The 21,235-nt window shown below is 54.1% G+C and overlaps 1 protein-coding gene across 9 annotated transcripts in view; it reads right to left on the minus strand.

Annotated features, from left to right (window-relative positions):
- Positions 1 to 13,093: 13,093 nt before the first annotated feature.
- Positions 13,094 to 21,235, minus strand: part of TMCC2 (transmembrane and coiled-coil domain family 2) — a 33,724-nt gene continuing 25,582 nt past the window's right edge. For 4 of the 9 annotated variants that reach the window (XM_037824914.1, XM_037824915.1, XM_037824921.1 and 1 more), the window contains 3 exons: positions 14,956 to 15,896; positions 14,245 to 14,380; positions 13,094 to 13,698 (listed from right to left, as the gene is read on the minus strand). In XM_037824914.1, the coding sequence (XP_037680842.1) occupies positions 13,387 to 13,698; positions 14,245 to 14,380; positions 14,956 to 15,896 (1,389 nt within the window). In that variant the 3' untranslated portion in view covers positions 13,094 to 13,386. Of the gene's footprint in view, positions 13,699 to 14,244; positions 14,381 to 14,955; positions 15,897 to 16,007; positions 16,544 to 16,564; positions 16,889 to 16,980; positions 17,117 to 20,228; positions 20,311 to 21,123; positions 21,202 to 21,235 lie in introns of those variants that run through there. The other 5 variants (XM_037824918.1, XM_037824919.1, XM_037824917.1 and 2 more) reach the window with 5 other exon arrangements.

Below are 21,235 nucleotides of genomic sequence, written 5' to 3' on the forward strand. Positions count from 1 at the left end.
TCTCTCATGAGTGTATAGTGGAGTTTTCCAGAGACTTCATGGTCCATGATATTGCAACGGACTGAAAGCAGAAGCAGCTATAAGAATCCAGCTCTGTTTTATTAAGCCAAACATTAAAGACATTTGAAAGACAAAGAACAAAACAAAACATAGAACAATGCCACTTTTCTCACCTTTTTTTTTTGAAAACAGTTATTTTTCATAAAAATATTTTGTTTATATAAACATGTAATAAGTTTATTGTTTAAAAATTGGTAAATATTTTAATGTCTGTTTTAATTTCTGATATGATAAACATGAATAGCTATAATCAGCTATATAAACAAAAGCTCTTTGAGTGTCCTCAAAAATTTTTAGCTTGTAAAGAGATCTTGAGACCAAAAGGTCTGAGAACTACAGCTCTAGTGAGAAGGGATACAGCAGGTAGGGCTGCCAGAGAAAGCACAGGACAGTTAAATTTGAATTTCAGACAAACAATGAATAGTAGGACATACGCTAAAAATCATTCACCGTTCATCTGAAGTGCAGATTTAACTGGGCATCCTGTATTTTTATTTGCTAAATCTGGCATTTCTAACAGCAGAAAAAAATTAGGCTAGGCATTAGGAAGAACATGGGTCAGATCTTGGGCTTCTGCCCCAGGGAAGGATGGAGAATTCCCTATTCTGAAAGGCTTTAAGGAAAGTAAGGTGTCTAAGGACCTGAAGGGTGGAGGGTGAGCCTTGAAATGCTTAGGCCTGCTAGAAGGAGGGTAAGCCAAAAACACAGGAAGCTGTGGAGAGCGAAACAGTGTCAATGTTGTTGTTACGAAAAAGGGGAAGTGACACTGAGTGGGCAAAGGGCAGGGAGGGACCGTGGTCTCTGCAAGATGTCAGAAGCACGAGAAGTGAGGTCACTTGGCTTCTCTCTCTCCCCACACGCGCTGCTAGAAATAGCTGTGGTTGAGGTTGGGGTGGAGGTTGCCAGAAGGCTGGAGAGTGCATCTATGTGTCGGGGTAGTGTTGTGCAGAGGTACGGCTGTCAGGGCTTCTGGCCAGGTGACAGGAAAACCTAAGAAGCATATTTGGGACTGGAAATAAACAGAAAGACAAAGAACCAGCCTCAGGAGCCAGCCCAATGGAGAAAGGAGGGAGGGAGGCCATGATGGGTCAACATGAGAAGCTCTAAAAGCACTTTCCATTGAGGACCGTGGGGATACCCAGGAAATGAGGCTGGCGGGGAGGTTGCATTGCATTTTTTTCTTCTTCAATGTTTATTGAGCATCTACTGTGTGCCTGGCCTTGTGCCAGGCCCTGGAGCTCCTGAATTGAACAAAATGTAGTTCCTGCCTTCCAGGAGGAGACAGATGCACAAAACCAATACAAATTCATTGCGATGAGTTAATAATTGGAGGTCCAACAGGCAACCCACCGCTGCAAACCTGAGCCCCTTCCATAGCAACTTCCCAGCCCTAGCTCAGGCTGCAAACAAATGGAGGACAGAGAATGGCTCAGCTTTTCTCCATTCTGGGGACCTCTTCTAGGCCCAGACATCTTTGCCAACTGTTTGGAGCAAGAGAAATAATTAGATTTAGGGAGAGACATGAAAATGACAGTTTTCCTTCCTGGAACTTCTCCCTTATAGATCACTGCCTAGGAGAAACTGTTAGATGCCTCTTCAGAGGATAGTTGAGGGCCATATGTGGCTTCCAATTAAGAGGGAGCAGACTGCAGGGAGGCTGGCCTTCTTCCACCACGGAGGCTTGGGACCCAGCCTGAAGTCACAGGACAAGTGGAGGCAAAGGACAGTTTGTTGTTTCTGGTCTCCAGAGTTTATTGAACATGCATCATCAATTGAGCACCTATTGCCAGGGGCTGGGGTGAGATATAAAGTGCAGGGCTCCAGTCTGGTGGGGGTACAGTCTTTGGAGGAGTCAACCAATAACCAGTCAGTGCCCCAAGTGGGGTCTGAACACAGGCTGTTAGGGTAAAGGGCAGGGAGGAAGGCAATCAGGGAAAATCTTACGGAGGGAGTGAGCTGGGCCTTACAGGCTGAAGAGGTTTTCAGGTCAAACAGAGGGATTTTTAAGGGAGCAAGAATTCCTTGGAAATGTAAGATCTGGCCTCAAGCAGCAAAGGGTAGAGCCTGAATGAAATCTCATACACAGAGCATGGTACTCTGTCTCCCAATCCCTCCCTGGTCATTCTCTGCTCTTCTCTGTGTACCTTCTGCCAAGTTGGGGCATGTAGGGCCAGGGGCTCTTTCTCTGTCCCCTGGGTCCCTGGGGTTCAGTTTCCAAGCCTTGGTTCTGCAGGGGGACCCTTGCCCTTCTCCTCCCACAAGGCAGCCCAGATGCCTGGCCCCTTCTTTGCCTTTGCCAGGAGGGAGGCTGCTAAAACTACAGCTCGCCTCAGAGGCTAGACTGGGTGTGCGCCCACAGAGCAGTGCAGGAGTCCCAGCAGCCGTTTGTCCATCTGTCCGGCGAGTCTTCCCCACTGGCAGACAGACTGTGTTGGGCTTCTCTGAGGCCCCACGCGGGTGGGAAGAGTCCAGTCTGGCTCTGCCTAGACTGGCTGTGGGACCTTGGGCAAGCCACTGAACCTCTCTGGGCCTTGACCTCCCTAATAATTTGTATCCCAAAGGAGTTACATGGATTGTCCAAGATTGTGTACATGAAAACACTTTATGGAGTTGTCTAGCACAGCGCTGGAGTGAGAGGTTTTTATTTTGAATTGGACCTGGACCCTGTGGTTCCAACAGGGAGGCTACTCTCAGAGCTTAGTTTTTAGGCATCAGCTTCTGGACAGGGATTCTAACCTGGGGTCCATAGATGGTTTACAGGGAGTCCTTGAACTTCCTGGTATTGTACACAGAATTTTTAAGTAGGTGTATTTGTCTGGGAAGAAGACGCATCGTTTTCATCAGACCCTCAGTGGAGTCCACCACTGAAAACCTGTTAAGAGCCACTGCCCAAGCCCTCAGGGGCTCCTTGGAGGGGAGTGGCCAGCCAGGAATCCCCGAGGCAGGGGAGGACCCTTGGGATTCTAGAGGCAGCAGGTATGTAGGCCGGGGTGACCTAAGCATACCCATTCAGATGGGGGTGGGGAGGGACCCGGCTAGACAGCCCCTGGGTTCGAAGATACCCAAGAGGTTTTTGTTGGCCCTGGGTTCAAGCCAGCAAGAAAACAGAGCTGCAGAGAAGCTCATGGGGTCTGGGGCCACCTGGGATCTACATGGTGCCAGAGTGACGGAAGTGAGGTTTCCTCTGACCTTAGCTGGAGAGTGGTGGCTCCATTCCAGGCACCTAGTTGTAAGAAGAATGTGGATAAATGGAAATGTTTCCAGAGGGCACAGGCCCAGTTGTTAAAAGGTCTTGAAACCATGTTTTAAGCAGAATGTCTGAAAGAAGTGAAGATATTTGGCACAGAGAAAAGAATATGGGGTAGATAGGGATTGGGGGTGGACATTAAATTGAAGTGTTTCCTATTGGATTTTACAGGAAGGCAGACAATAACTCAGCCAAAGGAAAGACTATCTAACAGAAAACCCTGTCCCACAGTGGAGAGGAATGGGACTCCCCTTTGCTCTGTATTTTTTGTCTTGTGGCAAGGAATAAATCGTTGGCAGGGTCCAAGATCTATCTGGGGAAGGGGATGGAAAAATAACAGTGACCACTCACCTGGGACTCGGGGAGAGTGGATGATGCCTTCATGGGGAAGGGACAGGGGAGGGGAGCATGGGCCAGATATGGCTCCCTGTGGCCTTTCCTCTGCCGGCCTCTCCCAGGGCATCTGCTCTGACTGGATGGGGTCTGCTCCGGTCACACCCTTCCCTCTGCCCCCACTGCAGTGCCCCATGGACCCTGATGTGGTGTTGCACAGAGTGGGGAGCAGGGCTGGGTGAAGAGAGAGGAAATGAGTGGCCGAGTAAGGCTGGTCTCCAGCTCTTGTGGAGGACAAGCTGGGCTATCCTGGGCCGGGCCAGAGGGGTAGGGCTGGGAAGATGGCTCAGGGATGACTCACCCGTGGCCATTGTCTGCACTGCTCACTCTGGGGGAGACAAGGCCTCTCGCCAAACGAGCCTGTGAGGGCAGGTTCATTACCCTTTTCCTGACAGCTCTGGGGACAGCTGGGGGATGGTCCCCTTTCCCTCCTCACCCACCGTGCAGCAAGGCAGGACTGGCCCAGCGCAGCTGGTTGGCACTGATGGATACGGTGGGAGAGGGTGAGCAACTCCGTGCACATCTTGCTAAGGGGCTCGGGGTGGCCCCAACAGAATACCCAGGGGCCCAGGCTCTGGAACACTGCCCTGCCCTGTCTGGCCTGGCAGGGGAAGCTGGCAGGTGTGTTCCCTCCCTGGTGATCACATCGTGAGCCTGCAGAGGCTCACCCTCCCCACCACACCCTTCCTAAATCTCCTTCCAAACCTGCTGTCACCTACCTAGCAGGCCCGTTGAGCACCCCACCCCACCTTGGGGCCCCAGGGAAGCCTGGGGGGGGCCGAGGTAACTCTGGGTCGGTGTCTGCAGGTACCATCCTTGCCCCTCACCAGGCCTGGCCAGGTCTGGGCAGCAGAGCTTGCCTCCTGCTCAGGTCAAGGTTAAGCTTGAGTCTGGGTCCTTGACCTCTCCTGGGGTGGGGCCCACAGAAGTATAGACTGGTCGACGGCAGGGTTATTATACATTTGGAGAAACCGAGGCCCAGAGAGGTCAGGAATGTATAGTAGGGTGCCCAGTCTGCAGTGGGCAGGCGGGCACAGGAGGCCTCGTGAGAGGGGATTGTTGTCCTCCCAGGCTCTGGCCATCCTCCAACTTGGGAGCAGACTCAGGTTCAGGGCTATGTCCTCCTGGCTTATGACTTCCCTGCCTCTGTCTCCCTTGCGTCTGCCTTTCTCTTTGGCCCGAACGAAGGAGTTTGGGGGCTTGGGGGTGAGGACAAGAAGGTGATGGCCCTGGTTCCTCCACCTTCTGCCAGTGACCTTGAGCGGTGCCTAGATCTCGCTGAGCCTCGGTTTTCTCATCTGTGAAACGGCTATATTAACCATCTCACCATGCAAAATGTTTTGCATGTATTATCCCATTTAACACTCACAGCACCACTGTGAGGTAGGTGTTACGTCTCTTCTTCAGATGAGAAACCAGAGACCTAGAGAGGTTAAACTCATTGTGCAGGATCCCGTCACTAGCAAGCTGCAGACCTGGGAGGTAACCGTGACAATTCCCAGGCCGTGCTCTCCACAGCCCTGCCATCCTGCTGCTGCCTCCCAGGATCGCTGGGAGAAAGGAAGGAAGAGAGGGAGACAAAAGGGCCATGGCTGCAGACACCAGGGGCTTCTTGGGCAGAGGATGCCAAGGAGGAGGTGAAAGAGAGTGGGGGTAAGAGAGCTACTCTTGAGTCCAGCTCCTCCCCACCCCCTGAATCCCCAAGGGACTCTCAGCTGAGCTTGGGGGATTTGGGTCAGTAAAAAAGGAGGGACTGGAAGTCCTGAAATGTGGGTGACTCTTGTAAGAGTCAGTGCAATGGAGGTTAAGTGGCTTTAGAGCCCCTTTTCTGCCCATGGGATGGGGCTGAGGGAAACTAGCACCCAGCTGCTGGCCCTATTTTCCTCTAGGGGCGATGTGTGTGTGTGTGTGTGTTGCAGGGCGACACTTTTACTCTATATCCCACTATATTTCCCCATGACTAAATTATTTGAATATTTTTTTAAAGTAAGAATAAAGACTGAAAGGACACATATCAAATGCTAACAGTGGGTGGTGGGACTACCTGTGATTTGAGTTTCCTCATTGAATTTCCTGCCATAAACACATATTAATGTTATTCAGAAAAATATGTTTAAAATGAGATGACATATAAAATGTCTAGAGCAGCACTGGCCAATAGAACATTCTGGGTGATGGAATACTCTCCATCGGCCCTGACCAATGCAGTGGCTACTGGCCACTTGTGGCCATTGAGCACTTAAAATGTGGCTCCTGACGGAGGAAGTGGGTTTTAAATTTTGTTTCATTTTAATTAATTTAAATTTGAATAGCTCTGCCTTGCAAGGGTCTAAGAAGACAGGCTTTGAATGAAGATGCTGGATCTTAGGAGTGAGCTTCCTCCTTTGTCACAATCGGAGCCACTCCTGATGGGAGCTTTCTCCCTTTAACCCTCTCTCTCTCCCTGGCATCAGCACTTGCTCTGTACAGGGTGGAGCCAGGACCTCCTCCCTCCCTGCTCACCATCTTATCCACCTTCTCCAACCCTGCCCAGAGTAGAGGGGTTCCTCAGTCCAACCCCTCCAGGTGTGTGCCTCACGGTGGGGCACCTCCTGCAGCGAGAGCCATGGAGCCAGGTGTCCTGAGCACCAGTCCTGGCTCGGCACTACCTTGCCATGTGATCGTGGGCAAGTCCCCTCCCTTTCTCGGCCTCAGTTTCCTCATCTGTATAATGGGGCAATTGGCCAGAGATTCCATAAATGCTCCACAAGCCCTTCACCTAAGCCACTGGGCACTACTGTACAAGAGGGACCTACATGAGGTAGCAAACAGAACTTTCTGGCTGGAAAGCTGATGAGATGCTGGGATGGGTGAAAATGTATGATGAAGGATGTGTCACTGAGCAAAGAGAGCTTTGGCAATTCAGCTCCCCTGAGGCACAGGTAGTTGCTCTGTGCTCACTCGTCCTTAGATCATAACTCCATTTTAGCAGTCACCAAGCTACATTGGCGTTCATCTATTTTTATCTCTGTCTTTTGGGCTAGTTTTGAAGACATTCAAAGAAAAAGAGTCCGTGTGGTTCACTTCCATATCCTCCATCTCAATCATAAAGGAGATGTTCATACACGTTTGGTGAATAAATGAATGAATGGGGCTTTTGGCACTCCTTCCCCCACCTCCAGCCTTGCCCCTCTGGGGTTAGAGTTAAGCTCCGTGGCTAAAGGGCCCCGCCATGGGAAAGCATAGAAAATTGATGAAACTTGTTTTGTCTTCTCTTTCTGCCTCTTTGAAAGTATTTTTGCCTCAACTCCCCATACCCCAACCCTCCCTTTCTCCAGCAGGGTGGGGAAAGTGTTTAATGCCATAAACTCATTTGTCCTAGGAAGTGAATGGCTCAAGATTTTACCCCCACCCAGGGGCACCTGCCTTTGTACCAGAAGAAGCAACACTTCACCTACCCATGGGTGGTCAGACTCTGTTACGGGCAGTGGTGTTGTTGGCAGATGTCCTGAATCTGCCTGTTCCTGCTGTGCGTCCATGAGTAAGTGCCCTTCTTTCTGAGACTCGCTTGCTCTTCTATAAAATGGGGCCTAATAACACCTCTCTAGCCACCCTCTATGTTATTGTGAGGATAAAGTGAGTCAGTGCACACAGAAAGCATTTGTAAGCTGCAAGGCCCTGGGCAGAAAAAGGAATTCAGGGTGCCAAGACTTTGGGCTAGGGTGGGGCCTTCCCACACCTTTAAATCATACCTGAGTCTACCAGCCGCCATGCATGGAAGCCAACTCCTTTTTAATCTTATAGCTGCCACGCAGAGAAGGGAACCCTGGTATCTCTTTCATCTTTTAGCCCCACCTCCCAGGGGAGGGTGAGAGGGAGGCCAGGAGAGCCTGGTGGAGCCCCAAATCCTGCTCCTCTCACTCACCTCCAGACAGTCTGGCTGACACTCGGGTCCCCCAGGTCTGGGCATCCAGGATTGGGGTCCCCTCTGGGGCTTAGAACACAGTCCCAGGCCTTCGCTGCTCCCCTGCACAGGGTCCTGCCTGCAGACCTCACCCCAAGCCTCTCCCCTTGTCTCCCCTGGAGTTAGCTTCATGCAGAGAGAGCTTCTTGGATCTTCCCAGAGACCCCAGGGCCTGGGTACTCATTAGCCATGCCCGTCTCCACCTGATTTTTCCATTTGTGGGGAGACAGGACACTGTGGCCCAGAGAGGTCTCAGGACGGGCCCAGTGTCCTGCAGCCCTGTGGCCACTCTTCCTGAGAGGAATGTTTGGCCTCTCCCTTCTCACCCAAAGTTCTGCTCACCTTCCCTTTTGCTTGCAAGCCCAAATAACCCCGACACTCTCTCTACCACCTCTCCCCCAATGCCCTGAGAGGCCTCCCATAGCTCTCCATCAGAGTGATGTTCTCCCTCCTTGGGCCTCCACCCCAGCCCCTACCACAGCATTTATCTCTGCCTGCTCGTGTACCAGAAGTGCATGTGCAGGTGTGTGTGTGTTTGCATCTGTGTGTGTGCGTGTGTGTGTGTGTGTCTACTAGTTCACAAGCTCCAAGAGTGCAGGGACCATGTCTTGCTCTTCTCTGGGTCCCCAGTGCCTAACCCCATGCCTGGCACAGAGCAGGAGCTCAAAAACCTGATTTTTGAATTTAATTGGACCTAGGGTGGGTGGTTTGGGGGTCCCACACCCGAACTTCGGGCTGCCAACCAATAATGGGATCTCCGAGACCTGCAGAGGAGGAAGTGGAGAAGGAATGGGACCAGGCTCCCCTCCTCAGCAGTCAGGCTGCCACCTCTCAATCCTCCCAGCCTTGACCTGGCCTGGCTGCCCTGGGCTGAGAAGGCAAGAGGGGACTGGTCAGAGTCACATAACAGGTCTGGGTTGGTGACTTGTCACTTGCATAAGTTCACTGAATGCTCAAATGAATGGGAACTCCTACCCCTACCCCCAGCCCCAACTCAGTGTACTTACGACTGACCTCAGCCAGAAAAGGGACGAGGGGATCCAATTCCAGTGATAGCCCTAAAACAGCCAGAGAACAGCGCCCCTCAGCCACAGACACCAGGTCTTTCCAAAGCTTTTACTTTAGACTTATCTCCAGTGAACTGAATTTATAGCAAGAACAACCAATGTACGGCAACAAAGAAGTTTTCTGCTAGGAGGTTGGCAGGGTAGCAGAGCACAGCCTCCAGGAGATTACGGAATCTCCTTCTCCGGGTGCTTTTGGAAGCAGAGTCAGCCAGGGTGAGCAGCTGCCTGGAGGCAGGGGTGTTGCTGAGGTAGCCTGTCTAGCACTCCTGGGCCTTGGCTGCCTTGTCAGGACAGTGGGCCTTCTTGGGGATGAGGTGACCAAAGGCTGCCTGGGGAGGGAGAGCTCTCCTGGGAGGCCCCGTGTGTGGGAGGAAATGCCACCATCACCACCCTGGACCATTCTTCTGGCCGGCTCGGTGACTCAGGAGCTGCCGGCAGGTTTGGATGTGCTGGGGCAAGTCCGGGCCTCCCCTGCCCACATGCCACCCCAACAGGCCTGGGCTGGGGTGGGGAGGCTCTGCGTTTCTTCCTTCCGTCACCATCCGCAGGTTGGCTGCTCTCTTCTGGCCCAGGGATCACGGCTAGGCACTTACCAGAGCCCTGCCCCTGCCCTCCATCCCCAACCCCTCTGTAGGTCAGAGCCCTCCCTGGGACCCCAGATGGCCCGGAAGCACCCTGCCAGGTAGCTCCCCTATGGGGAGATCTGGGGGATGCGGGATAGGCACCCACATCGGGCATCTCCTCCAAGCCTCAGGTTTGCCCTGCCTGTCGGCTAGCACAGGCTTAATTATCCCCACATTTCAGATGAGGAAACCAAGGCCCACCACTGAAACCCATGCCTTTAGGTGCTAATTCCAGCTCTCTTCCCCAGATCCCATGCCCAGGCCATGCTTTAGAGGGATGCCCCCCATGGGTACACTTGTGGGCCAGGCAGGCCTTTGTCCACTCCTCCCTCAAGCTGGGGCTTGACAGCTTGAGACGTGGCCGGCTTTGCTTCTGAGCTGTAGGGGCGAGGCTTCTGGGAATAAAGGAGGCTCTTGGCTCATGGGGAAGAAGAACCATGAAGGCCCCTTCTGGGCTAACAACATCTCCAACCCATCAGGGATTGGAGAACAAGACTTACTCCATTGCACCTCAACCTTGTTTGTTTCTGTAGAGTGGGCTTCAGACTTCTCAGAGCAGTTTTTTTTCTGCACTTTAACATCCATGGGTTTAGGTATGAGGAATAATAATTGCTGCCTTGGGTGATCCCTTATGATGTGCTTGGCACCGTGTGAAGTCTTAACCTGCAATGTGTCATATCTCTAGCGTGCCAAACCTGGACGCCAGATGCCTTTTCTATTACTACTGACGGATGAGGAGACTCGCCTGAGTGCAGCTGGAACCTTGCCCGAGGCGAGCAGCTGCACAGGGATTTGAGCCCAGGTCCAGAGCCCATACCCCTAATCTTAGGATCTGGGTTTCTTTTAAGGAGAAATAGAGGTTGCCAGGAAAATCCCTCCAGGGACCCTGGCTACCTTGGCCCCAATTCTCTCTTCCTCTCCCATCTGCTTCCCCAGCCCAGAGTCACCCTGGAGCAACTCTGCCCGCCCGTGCCTTCTGAGGGCTTTGGTGTTTGCCCAGGCTGCACCTGCTGCAGCTCCCGTGTTCCAACCAGGCTGGTGGGAGGACCAGCTCAGCACGGGCCCAGTAAACAGGCTCACTGCCAGCCAGCCACCTGCCTGCAAAGTGCTGACGGAGCAGTCAAGTGCCAACCCCAGGCGGAGATGAATTCTCAGCTCCCCCCACCCTGGGCAGGTAGAGGCTGAGGGGGTGGGGGTCGGGGGAGAGTGCACCGGCCTGGCTGAGACCCCCAGCTCCCAAGGCAGGAGCTCCGGGAAGGAGCCTGCCCGTGGAGGTGGGTCCTCCAGTCTGCGGGAGCATGGTCCTGGGCACAGGAGGCAACCCTGATTCAATGTCTCACCCTATGACTCGGGCAGGAGATGGAAGCAGGTCTGGAGTGGGGGAACAGAGGCTCAGACACAAACCAGGAAGCATCACTGACCATTGGAGGGAACTAAACCCAACTCCCAGAACGTGCCTGCCATGATGAGGCAAACACCAGACCCAGGGTGATTCTGTCCCTTGCAGAGAGTGACCCTCTGTAGCTGGGGCTAATCGCCCCCTCCTCTGTTTGCTTTGCAACCTCAGGATTGGCTGGGGAGTGACCTCTCTCTCTCTCTCCTCCCTCCCACTGTGGACTGTGGGGGCTTTGACATTTAAGAATCAGTGCTGGGGGGTGGGTACAGCAGGCAGGCAGGGGGAAGGAACCTGACCTTGGGGAGGAATGTGGGAAATGTCTGCTGCCTGGAGCAGCCACCCCCCACCTGGCGCCCAGGAATGTGGGCTCCCTGCCGCCCGGCCCCCAAGGGAGGCGAGTATGTGAATGTGGCTGGAATGACACTGTGGAAGGCACCGCAGAGGTTACCTGGAGAAACTCCTACATTGTGCAGAGGCCACAGATGAACGGTCAATGCTGCCCTCCTCGTGGGGCCAGCACCGTGCCTCTGATTTGGGCAGGGTGCCCATCCACCTCCTGGAATCTTCTTGAGCCAGAGGTCATGGACTCAGCTGCAACTCTGACTTCTCAGAGTCACAGAATCTTTCAAATTAGCAGCTACTGTATCTATCTGTCCCATGTTACAGATATGGAAACGGAGACCCAGAGAGGGGGATGCGACTTGGCCACAGGTGCATAATCATGGGCAAGGGCCCAGGTCCCTAGACTCTGGATAGGTGCTTTTCCCACAACCCCTCCAGAGTCCCCAGTTGGGAGACTCAGACCCCCTCTCCCAAGTTCCTATAGGGTTCCTCTGGGAATTCAGTGCCGTCTGTGGGTGCTCACAGAGGACTGCCTGGGTGGGAGCTACTGCCATGGAGCAGACCGTGAGGGCCTGGCCCCTGGCAAGCAGGTTGTCTGTGCTGTGGCTGGACAGCACTGACAAGGCCAAGCTGATTCCAACGAATGCCCCTCTTTGGGGCTGAACCCCAAGAAGAGGGATTGGAGTAAGGACTCTGTTGCCCTCTCGTGGTCACACCGGGGCGTGACAGCTGTCCCCCAGGCGTCCTGCTGCTTATCTTCCCCATGCCATGGAAAACTCCCCTCCAAGTTCCCTCTCCTAGAAAGCACTCCAGGAGGGCTGGATGGGACTAGGTGGGGGAGCGGGTGTCATCCCACCTCCTTATCAGCTTTGGCTGCACAAAGAAAGGGGGAAAGGGTGGAAGATGATGCCCTGTTCAATGCTGCATCAGAGAGGAAGAAGGCTGCAGGCCAAGGGGTGTGGCCGAGTCTGTTATTCAGGATGCTTGGGTGTGAGGAGAGACTCGGTGGTTTCCAAGGAAACAAACTAATCCATCAACAGAGACAGGATGGTTTGGAAACTTAGAGGATATTTATTTCTCGGGAAGGTCCACAACAGCTGGCAGGCACTGCCTTCCCTGTTCTGGGGGATTTCTCTCTCCTTTTTCAAGAAACCCCCTCTCCTCTTGGAAGTGCCCATGGGAAGGCTGGGATGTGAAGAGAAATCAGACACAACACTCCAGAGCCTTAAAAAAATAAAGCATCAAACAACCTCCTGCACCCAATGCACATGTACAAAATAAACAGACGTATAAAAGAGGGGCCAGGCTCCTCCCATCTGGGCTGAGGAGCTGCTTCCAGAGAGCAGGGCTGGGTGGCTTGGCCCCACTTCTTCTGGTCAGGATTATCCAGAGGCCAAATGGTAGGGAAGTGTCATGGTGAGCCAGGAATAAGCCCTGGCTTTGGAGAAAGGACAGGGCGGGACCTCTCCCTGGAGCTCAGCGTGGGAAGATGTGGAGGTAAGGTACCACGGAACAAACAAATAAATAAATAATAAATAGAACCCAACATGCTCCCAGAGCCCTAAGGCTCTAGGCTGAGGCTTGGGAAGCCCCTGCGGCCTCTTTCCCTGAAAATGGTAGATCCAGTGACAGGCAGACAGGATAGCAGGGAAAACACAAGTCCAAAGCCACATCCCACCCGGCCCCCAGAGCCCACATCCTTCATATCATGGAACCCAGCCTCAAACTGGCTCTAGAGGAAGATGGGCTGGGTTGGGTCTCCCAAGTAGCTGCTCTAAGCCTCCTCTCTGGCCTTGGAGGTGCCCAAAGGCTGGGGACCCCTTCCCTCCATGCACTTCCTGGGACCAGCAGGGCCTCCTCCCTCCCTCTCTTGTTTGCCTCTTGACCATCTCCCCTGGAGGGAACCATAGCTATCTCCAGGGTGGGCTCATCTCCAGGACAGTTGAGGCAGAGCCTTCTCCGTCCCCTCTTCTCCGTGGCCTTCCTGACCTGGGGCCTCCAGAGGTCAGCTGGGAGAAGTCCACGTGTAGCTGTAAGTAATCAACACAATCCAGTCCCTGTGTCCCCCTCTGCTCCCTTTGGCCACACACGGTACCACCATCTCGGGCCAGGGCTGCATGCGAGGCTCCCAACAGGGAAGAGGTGTCAGACAGAAGCAAGAACAGAGGAGGTGCAGGAGCTGCTGGAATGGAGAGTTTGGGTACAAGGCCGAATTGGACACACAAACAAGTCCAAGGACACAGGAGTCTCGGGGTCCCTCCCGGAGAGGCACAGCCAGCAGGGGCCAAGATGACAGGGGGTGGATGGGCGGCCCCTCAGCTGGGCAGCAGCACGTGCTCCAGGAGGTAGGTGAGGGAGTCCCAGTGCTTCCAGAGGAGGAAGAGGACGAGGACCAGGAGGGCGGTGCTGGTGATGCGCAGGCGCGTCTTCATGAGGGGCGTGATGAAGTTGGCGATGGTGGACACAAACACCAGCAGCACGGCCATGAGTGCCAGGATCACATTGATGAACTTGCCCAGCAGCGCCCGCGCGTTGGCATTCTCCACGCCCTCCAGCTGCACCACCTGCTGCTGTTGCTGCTGCAGCTCCAGCTTGGTGACCCGGGTCAAGCAGGACTCCACGGCCTCCTGCAGGGGTGGGAAGGGACGGCATGTGAGAGCCCTCCACTGGCTGAGCTCCAATTGCCCCATTGAGTAGGTGACAATGCACAAGGTCTCCCCTCCAAAGGTTCACGGGGCTGTGGGTAGACCAGATGCAGCTGGGGGACAGAATGCTTTAATTATAACCATTTGGGGAGGCTGCTAGGAAATGGGAATCTTCAGTAAGGTGGGAAGACCTGGTCCAATCCCAGCTCCTTCTCAAGGCAGGCTAGGATCTTCCAAATATTAGGAAATTCCAAATATTCTTTTGCAAGGCTGCCATCAAAGACATGGGGGCCCAGGAGGCCCCCACCCATCTGCCCACCAGGTCCATTGTACTGTCCCTGCCTTGGGCCTCACTCACTTGCTCTTATCTGCGGCCCATCCCACAAAGCCCTCGTCATCCACGTGCCTATCTGCCCCGGCCAACGGCACTGCCTGTGCCCATCCTCCCCCACATGGTACAGACTGTCACCCTCTGCTACTGCAGGTTCTGCTGGAGTGTCTGGGGCCCCTGCTCGGGCCCGGCCATACCTGGATGTCTCGAGCTCTCTCGTAGGACTGGTAGGCCACCTTCTCCTCCATGCTGGCCAGCTCCTGCTTCAGGTTGGTCATCTCATTCTGGTGAAGTTCTGTCAGGTCGTTGAGCTGCTCCTCCAGCCGCTCGTACCTGGCAGAAGGAGAATGTGTGACCCCATTTCTGCTCTCCAAGCCCCTCCTATATCCCCAGGATTGATTCCATTCATTCAATGCACCTCAGGTGCTCAGCCCTGTTGTAATTTTAACAGAAACCACAATAAAAGTGGCTCTATCCACAGCACTTATTACATGCCAGCACCGTATAGAGCATGTTATTCCTGTCATCTCATGTCATTCCCAACACCAGTCTCTCCAGTCTCTGCCCTTCACCAGTCTCTCCAGATGAGACCATAGTAGCTGGTCCCTGCCTCGATTTCCCCTTCTGTGCACTGACCAAACAATGATCCAGGCAGGGATGCTCCAGGCATCCCGAGGCAGGAAGGACACTCCTTCCATAGGGTTCCCTAAGCCAGGTCTTCTGTCTTCCAGCTGCCCTGTCAAATGTGGAAAAAGCCTTTTCACACCCGCTCCTAGCCCTACCAGCTGCCCAGCACCCTTCTAAATGTGCCTTTGTCTGCTTCCATAACCCTGAGCCAGCAGCACCTTGGTGCCCCTGGCCTCACCAGGGGTCAGGCCCAGCTGCAGCGGGGCTGGGCAGGTACCCACCTGTAGCGCTCCTCCTGCAGGCACTGGGTCATGCAGGTGTAGTCCCGCTGCAACTGAGCCTTCAGGTCCTCCATGGAGTCCTCCAGGTGTGACTGTCCGTCCTTGATCTCCCGCAGCTCCTCCAGCAGAGCGTCCAGGTTTCCAGGGGCGCCGTACAGCATGTTGGACTTGGGGCTCCCCAACGCCCCACCGGGCCCAGCCCCGGAGTTGCTGCCCGCCCCGGCCGAGCTGGCGCTGGCACTGGAGCACTCATCATCGCTGCCATACTTGGGGCTGGACACCAGCGTGGCGCTGCCACTCAGCGCCCGGGCCGCCTCCTCGGGGGGCCCGTCCTCCAGAGGGTCCTTCAGGTGGGCAATGTTGTCAGCGCTGCCGAACTTGTTGCGGATGAGGCTGGCAAACTCCCGGGGCTTGGAAACCACGGCGGTGTGAGTGGCCTGCGAGAGGCCTGAGAGGCTGCCCTTCACACCCTCCACCACGCCGCCCCCAAAGCCACTGATGCCAGCCCGCATGTTGGCACCCACGTCCTTGAGCCCCTGCTGCATGTCCCGCAGCACGTCCTTGGGCTGCCGGGAGGGCCCGTTCTGTTCGATTTCCTTCAGGCGCCGGCGGTAGTGCTCCAGCTTCTTGTGCAACTGGGCGATGGTCTGGGCCGATTTCTGGTTTTTCTTCTCGAACACCTGCTTGATGCGTGACACTTGCTGCTTGTCAGCATTGTTGGCTAGCTTCAGGTACTCGGCCACGTTGTCATCCCGCGCCTCCTGCTCGATCTTGATCTGCTCTGTGACCTTCAGGACCTTCTGGCGCAGGTGGTCGATGGCTGCCTTGGTCCGCTGTGGGTCCGGAGCCCCGTCTGGCACGTCCAGGCTGATGGGGCCATCAGTGTCCCCGTGGCCTGGGCCACCGGGGAGGCTGAGGGCCACGAGGTCTCCCTTGTCGACCTGGGGAAAAAGGTGAGAAGAGGAAATGGGGATAAGTCATGAAACCAGGGAACTCCCTCACACGTCCCTGGATGCCTCTGGACTTGCTTTTACTGGACATGGTTTCTCTACCTGCAAAAGAGATGTAGGATGAACACGGAACACCGGGCAGAGTCCAAAGAATGATAATGACGACAGCGCAGCAGGGTGCACCATTCACGAAAGGTCCTCACATCTCACATCTGCTAATTACCTAATCCCCACAATATTCCTAAAATGTAGACTGGGCAGATTCTTCTTCCTTGTTGCACAGGTGAAGAAACCAGCCCAGAGAGGTCAAGCAAATTGCTCTGGGATGCATAAAAACACACAACCAGGATGGGAACACAGCCGTCTTAACTCCCAGTCCAGAACTCTTACTGCTCTGTCCCACGGAGCAAGCATGTCCAAGGCCTTGCCGGAGAGTCACAGGGGTGAGTTCCCAGAGAGGAGTCATAAGGGACCCTACTGCCTCAACCTCCCCTTAAGGCTCCTATCTTGAGCAGGCCCCTCCCTCAAAGCTGACCAAAGCCTACACTCTGGCCCGATGCAGGCCCAGCGGGCACCCCGCCCTCCTCACCCGGGCTGGACCAATGCAGTCCAGCAGGTCATCGTGACTCTGCCGACACCTCTCCCAGGCCCTGGGTTACCTTCCAGCTCTCTGGAGTTGTCAGCAACCTCTTCCGCTTCATCACGGTGGGAGTGCCCAGCCCAGCACCCCGAGAAGAGCATACACCCTGCCCCACTGCCAGTCAGGTTCCTGAGGCCTGAGGCTTGAGAATTAGGTCACAGGGAACAGTTCTGGGAGCCTGGGGGTGCCTGCCACCCGGCTTTGAAGGGGGTGAACATGCAGCAAGAAATGACGGTCTTCCCTTCTTGCCAGCAGGCAGGCTTCCAGAGAGCATCAGGATGGCACGAGCAAAGCAAAACTCAGAGGGACTAAGAAGGGAGGAGAGAGACTGAGGAAGAAGGGGGAGGGAGAGAAAGGAAGGAAAGGTCATGGAAGATAGGGAAGGTTGAAAATGCAAGTTCGGGTGGAAGAGGGTAGCCCTGGAGCCCCACTCGCCTGGGGCAGGGGAGCCGGGCCCCCCTTGGCCTGTCGGGAGGATGTCTGTCCACAGCCAGGTCCCCAGTGTCTTATCGCCATGCAACAACAGAAGCAGCAGGAAATGGCTCAACCCCATGTATTCTTACACACAGCAAACCCCAAGTAAGGCTGGGTCAGCTCATTCGCTCTTCATATGCATGGGGGGGGGGGGGCAGGAGCAGGGTGAGGTGTATGTGGGGGAAGGAGTTAAACACAAAGAAAGTGGCCTAGTCACATGCACCGGAACTGGAAACAGCCTGTGCCAATTAAAGGCAGAAGTCACTGAGCTCCATGTCTGCAGAGGTGCAAAGTTACTGGAAAACAGAGGGAAACAGCAGCCCTGACAAATTCAGGAGCCAGAGGAGGAGGCACACCTCTGTGGGCTTCCTCCGGGGTTTTTTCAAGTCAGGGTTCTGCTGGGGACACTGGAGACAATGGTCCCTTCCCTAATACCTGCTGAAGTTAGGATTTTTCTCTTACATTTGCTTTGGGTCTCTTCATGTCCCCTTGCCCTCCCAGGCAATTGTTCATACCTTCATGACCTTCTTCCTTTTATACCAAAGGAGCCAATTCCACAGCCCCTCTTAAGTCATCGGTACCAAAGTCTAATTGTGATAATTGTCAAAACTCTGCCTTGCAGTGAAACCTCTGCCTCTTCCTGTGCTGTTCCCTGCAATGATGGCAAATGGTGTACCTGTCAACCTTCCTGACCCTCAGTGTCCTCATCTGTAAAATGGGGATAATCATATCTACTCTCAGGTCTGTTGTAAAGAGTTTCAGAAGATGTATCTGCAAAGTACTTAGTGTGGGGCATATAGCAGGCACTCATTAAATGCAGACTCTGAGTGTAGGCAACATAATTCCCCCCACCCCCACCCAGGGAAACGAAATTTATTTAAGAGATTATACCAACAAATTTACTCAATATGGACAGAACACTATAAAATTAAATTCTATATGCAACACACGGCTTTCAATATTAAAGGGCCTGGCCTTCTTATAAGGCCTCTGTCCTTTCCACAGGAGCCCAGCCCTTGTTCTCTCTCTTCCACTCTCTTCCAGGGGAAAGAGTGCCCAGAAAATGAGTTCTCAGTCTGACTGTGTAGCTGCCTGATGCGCGGTGCTAGGCTGTCCACTCTCTAAGATGTAGAGAGCATCTACTCAGGAGTGCGGGAGGAGCAAATGAGAAATGGAGGTGAAAATGTTGTGACAGCAAAAGTGCTTTAGGACCACACAGAAGTGTAAAATAGCAAAATCCCCGCCTGCCATGGCTCCTCGCTGGCAGTTTGGCATCTTTCCTCCCTCAATTTGGCGTCTGTCTAGCTGACGAATGGAAAAGCAGAATTGAAGCTGGCTGTGAAATCCCTAGGAATGAGAAAACAGACACTCCCTGGAAAACCTTGCGGCACTGCCCTCCACGTGGGTCTGGAGACCCCTTAGTGAAGGGACGGTCTACAGTGCCAACCCCACCCCCCCACCCCCGCTCCACTCCCCCAGGAGGAGTGTCTTTTCCCAACCCCCCCACCTCACCCCTCCACACACACACACTCACACACACACACACTCACACACGCACACACCTGGTTCTTCTCTTCCCCCTTGTATTGCTATTTGAAACGCCTTGGATGAAGGATAAAGACAATAACAATTACTCACATTATTGGTGTGTGCCAGAATGGCTCTAAGTATCGTACATATATTAATTCATTTAATCCATCTAGTTCATTTAATTCACTTTATTATTCCTGTTTTACAGAAGAGGAAACCAAGGCCCACGGAAGTTAGGTAATTTGCCCAGGATTACACAACTAGTAAGGGAGGGATCTAGAATTTGAACCCGACCTGGTTCCAAAATCCAAGCCTGGGCCCCACTTGGGGGCTGGGGAGCTCCTGCGAGTCCAAGGCTCGATCAAGGCAGCTCTGCCTCAGGCATCCCACCCCGGAGCCTGGTCCTGCCATCGGCTCCCCTCTCAGCTACCTTTTCAGGGTACACAGTCTAGAGCAGTGGTTTTCAACTAATGCCTGGGCCTCACTCCAGAGCAATTACACTGGAATTTCACAGAGCTGGGACTGTGGGCTTTTATACCTGAGGTGAGCAAGGGAAAAGAAAGGAGCTCTCCCCAGCCCTGTCCTGCCCTTGCCACACCCAAGGGCAAATCCTTGAGGATGTCCACATAGTGGCCGCAGCACTTAAAAAGAAAACCCTCTAAAGACTTGTCACTGTGGCCTCTCCAGCTTTCCTCGCTGGAGCTGACCAAGTGATCCCGTGAAGCCTTCACTCACACAGCCCCGGCACCCACCCCTCTCCGGCAGCCACCTCTGGGGTGGGAGACTGCAGCTGCACTTGTGCTGTGTGTGTGTGTAAGAGAGAGAGAGAGAGAGAGACAAAGAGAGAGGGAAAGAGAGGCGGGGTGGGGGGAGGGGGAGGGCTGGCCTTGGGCAAACACTGTGGGAGACACCAAGGTCCTGTTTGTTGTTTCTGCCCTCCAGGCAAAAACACGTCAGGATGAAACACTGCTGACGTCAGAATTCCTCCTCTGAATAACTTCCCCTGCTGATCCACAGCTGAGACAGACAGATGGACAGAATGACTGAGGGACCAAGAGAGATCTTAATTTAGATTAAGGGACTGCTTAACCTAAGGGACTCCCACCACCACCACCCTCCGCTGCTTCCAGAGCCAGCCTGGCCTCAGGACAGTATTTTAGGGCTCCCCCTCCCCCCTCAGAGCCCACAGTCCCCACCTGCCCATCAGGCGTCCTCAACTGATGGGCGTGAGGCACTGGGAAGGCACTGGGGACGGAGGTAGAGCTCGCCTCGAGCGCCAGGCTGGACCAGGCACTCCTACGCCGGCACAGAACCCGCATGTATCTCCCTCAGAGCTGCCCTCACCGAGCTCAGCCAGGAAAGGCAGTTTCAGGGTTTTGGAGAACAAGGAACATCCCGCAGGCTGACAGGAAGTCCCTGCTCCTGCCACACACTCCCTTTCAGGACCGGAGGGAAGAGATGAGGCTGGGCAGACAGGAGGAGCTGGAGAGGGAGTTGTATGTTAACAGAGAAAGGACAGTTAGAAGAAAGAAAAGGTGAGAAAGCTGGTAAGAGTGATGGAGCAAGACAGAGAGTTCAGAAGAGGAGAAAGACATTTGCCAAAAAAAGAAATGGCAACGACCCATGGTGTAGGGCCCGTGTGGGGCAATGGAAAGGGCACTAAATTCAGGGTCACCCACCGATTTAGACTCCTGGCGTCTGTCACTTGCCGGCTGTGTGACCGTGGATATCATTAACCTTTCTGAGACTCAATTTTCTCATCTGTAAAAGACACTGAGACACAGTGAAGGAAAGCAACTATCACAGTGTAATCATAGGGTATACAGTAGGTGCTCAAAACCAAATACAAACAAATTAAGGGAGCAAAGGGGCAAGAATGTGACAGGAGAAGACCTGGGAGTGGAGGCCAGGCTCTGCCAACCCCTGGCCTGGGCTACAGCTCCAACCACCTTCTGGAGGAGGGTACTGAGTCCTTCATCTCCTTGTCTCCTTTCAAAGAGAGAAGCTTGTCCTAACTCACTCCCAGTTCCTCTGTCTCGGGGCTAAGTGATAAAAGAGGAGCAATACAGTTCACTGAACTCCTGGCGCGGGTGAGACCCACAGGGCCTCGCAGCACCACACGCTCCCCTCCCGGCCCCCTTCCAGCAACACTCAGCAAAGCCGGATCAGGCACTCTGCCAGACTAGAGGAGCTGCCAGATCGGATCAGGGCTCCCAGCCCTGGCTTCCGTGGCCCTCCCAGGGTTCCTGTCTCTGCTGGGCCCGAGCTCAGTGTCCTCACGTTAACCCGGCCCTGGATGCGGACCCTGCCCTGTCTCTCACAGCAGCCTGTATCCCTGAGCTCCGGGGTGGGGAGGGGGAACACAATAGACACAGTCCAGGCTTAAGTGAAGTTTGAAGTGGGGAGATACATACTACCCTTCCCACCCCTAGGTAATGAAACCATTAAATGTGCTTGAAAGTAGCTAGCATGTGAAATGTGAATCATGGTTCTATTTATCCAGCAACCGTTTGCACCAAACATTCTTCAAGATGGACCATCAAACAAATACTACATGCAAGGCGCGTGCTCCACCTCTGTGCTTCCAGATTCATGAGAGACGCAGAGGGCTCCGGGCCTGATTCCCCCCAGCCTGGGTTAAGCAGCTCCTTCCTGGATTTACAAAGTGGGATCCTGTTAGGGTCAC

Source organism: Choloepus didactylus, chromosome 2, assembly GCF_015220235.1.
Source record: "Choloepus didactylus isolate mChoDid1 chromosome 2, mChoDid1.pri, whole genome shotgun sequence".
Lineage (NCBI taxonomy): Eukaryota > Metazoa > Chordata > Mammalia > Pilosa > Megalonychidae > Choloepus > Choloepus didactylus.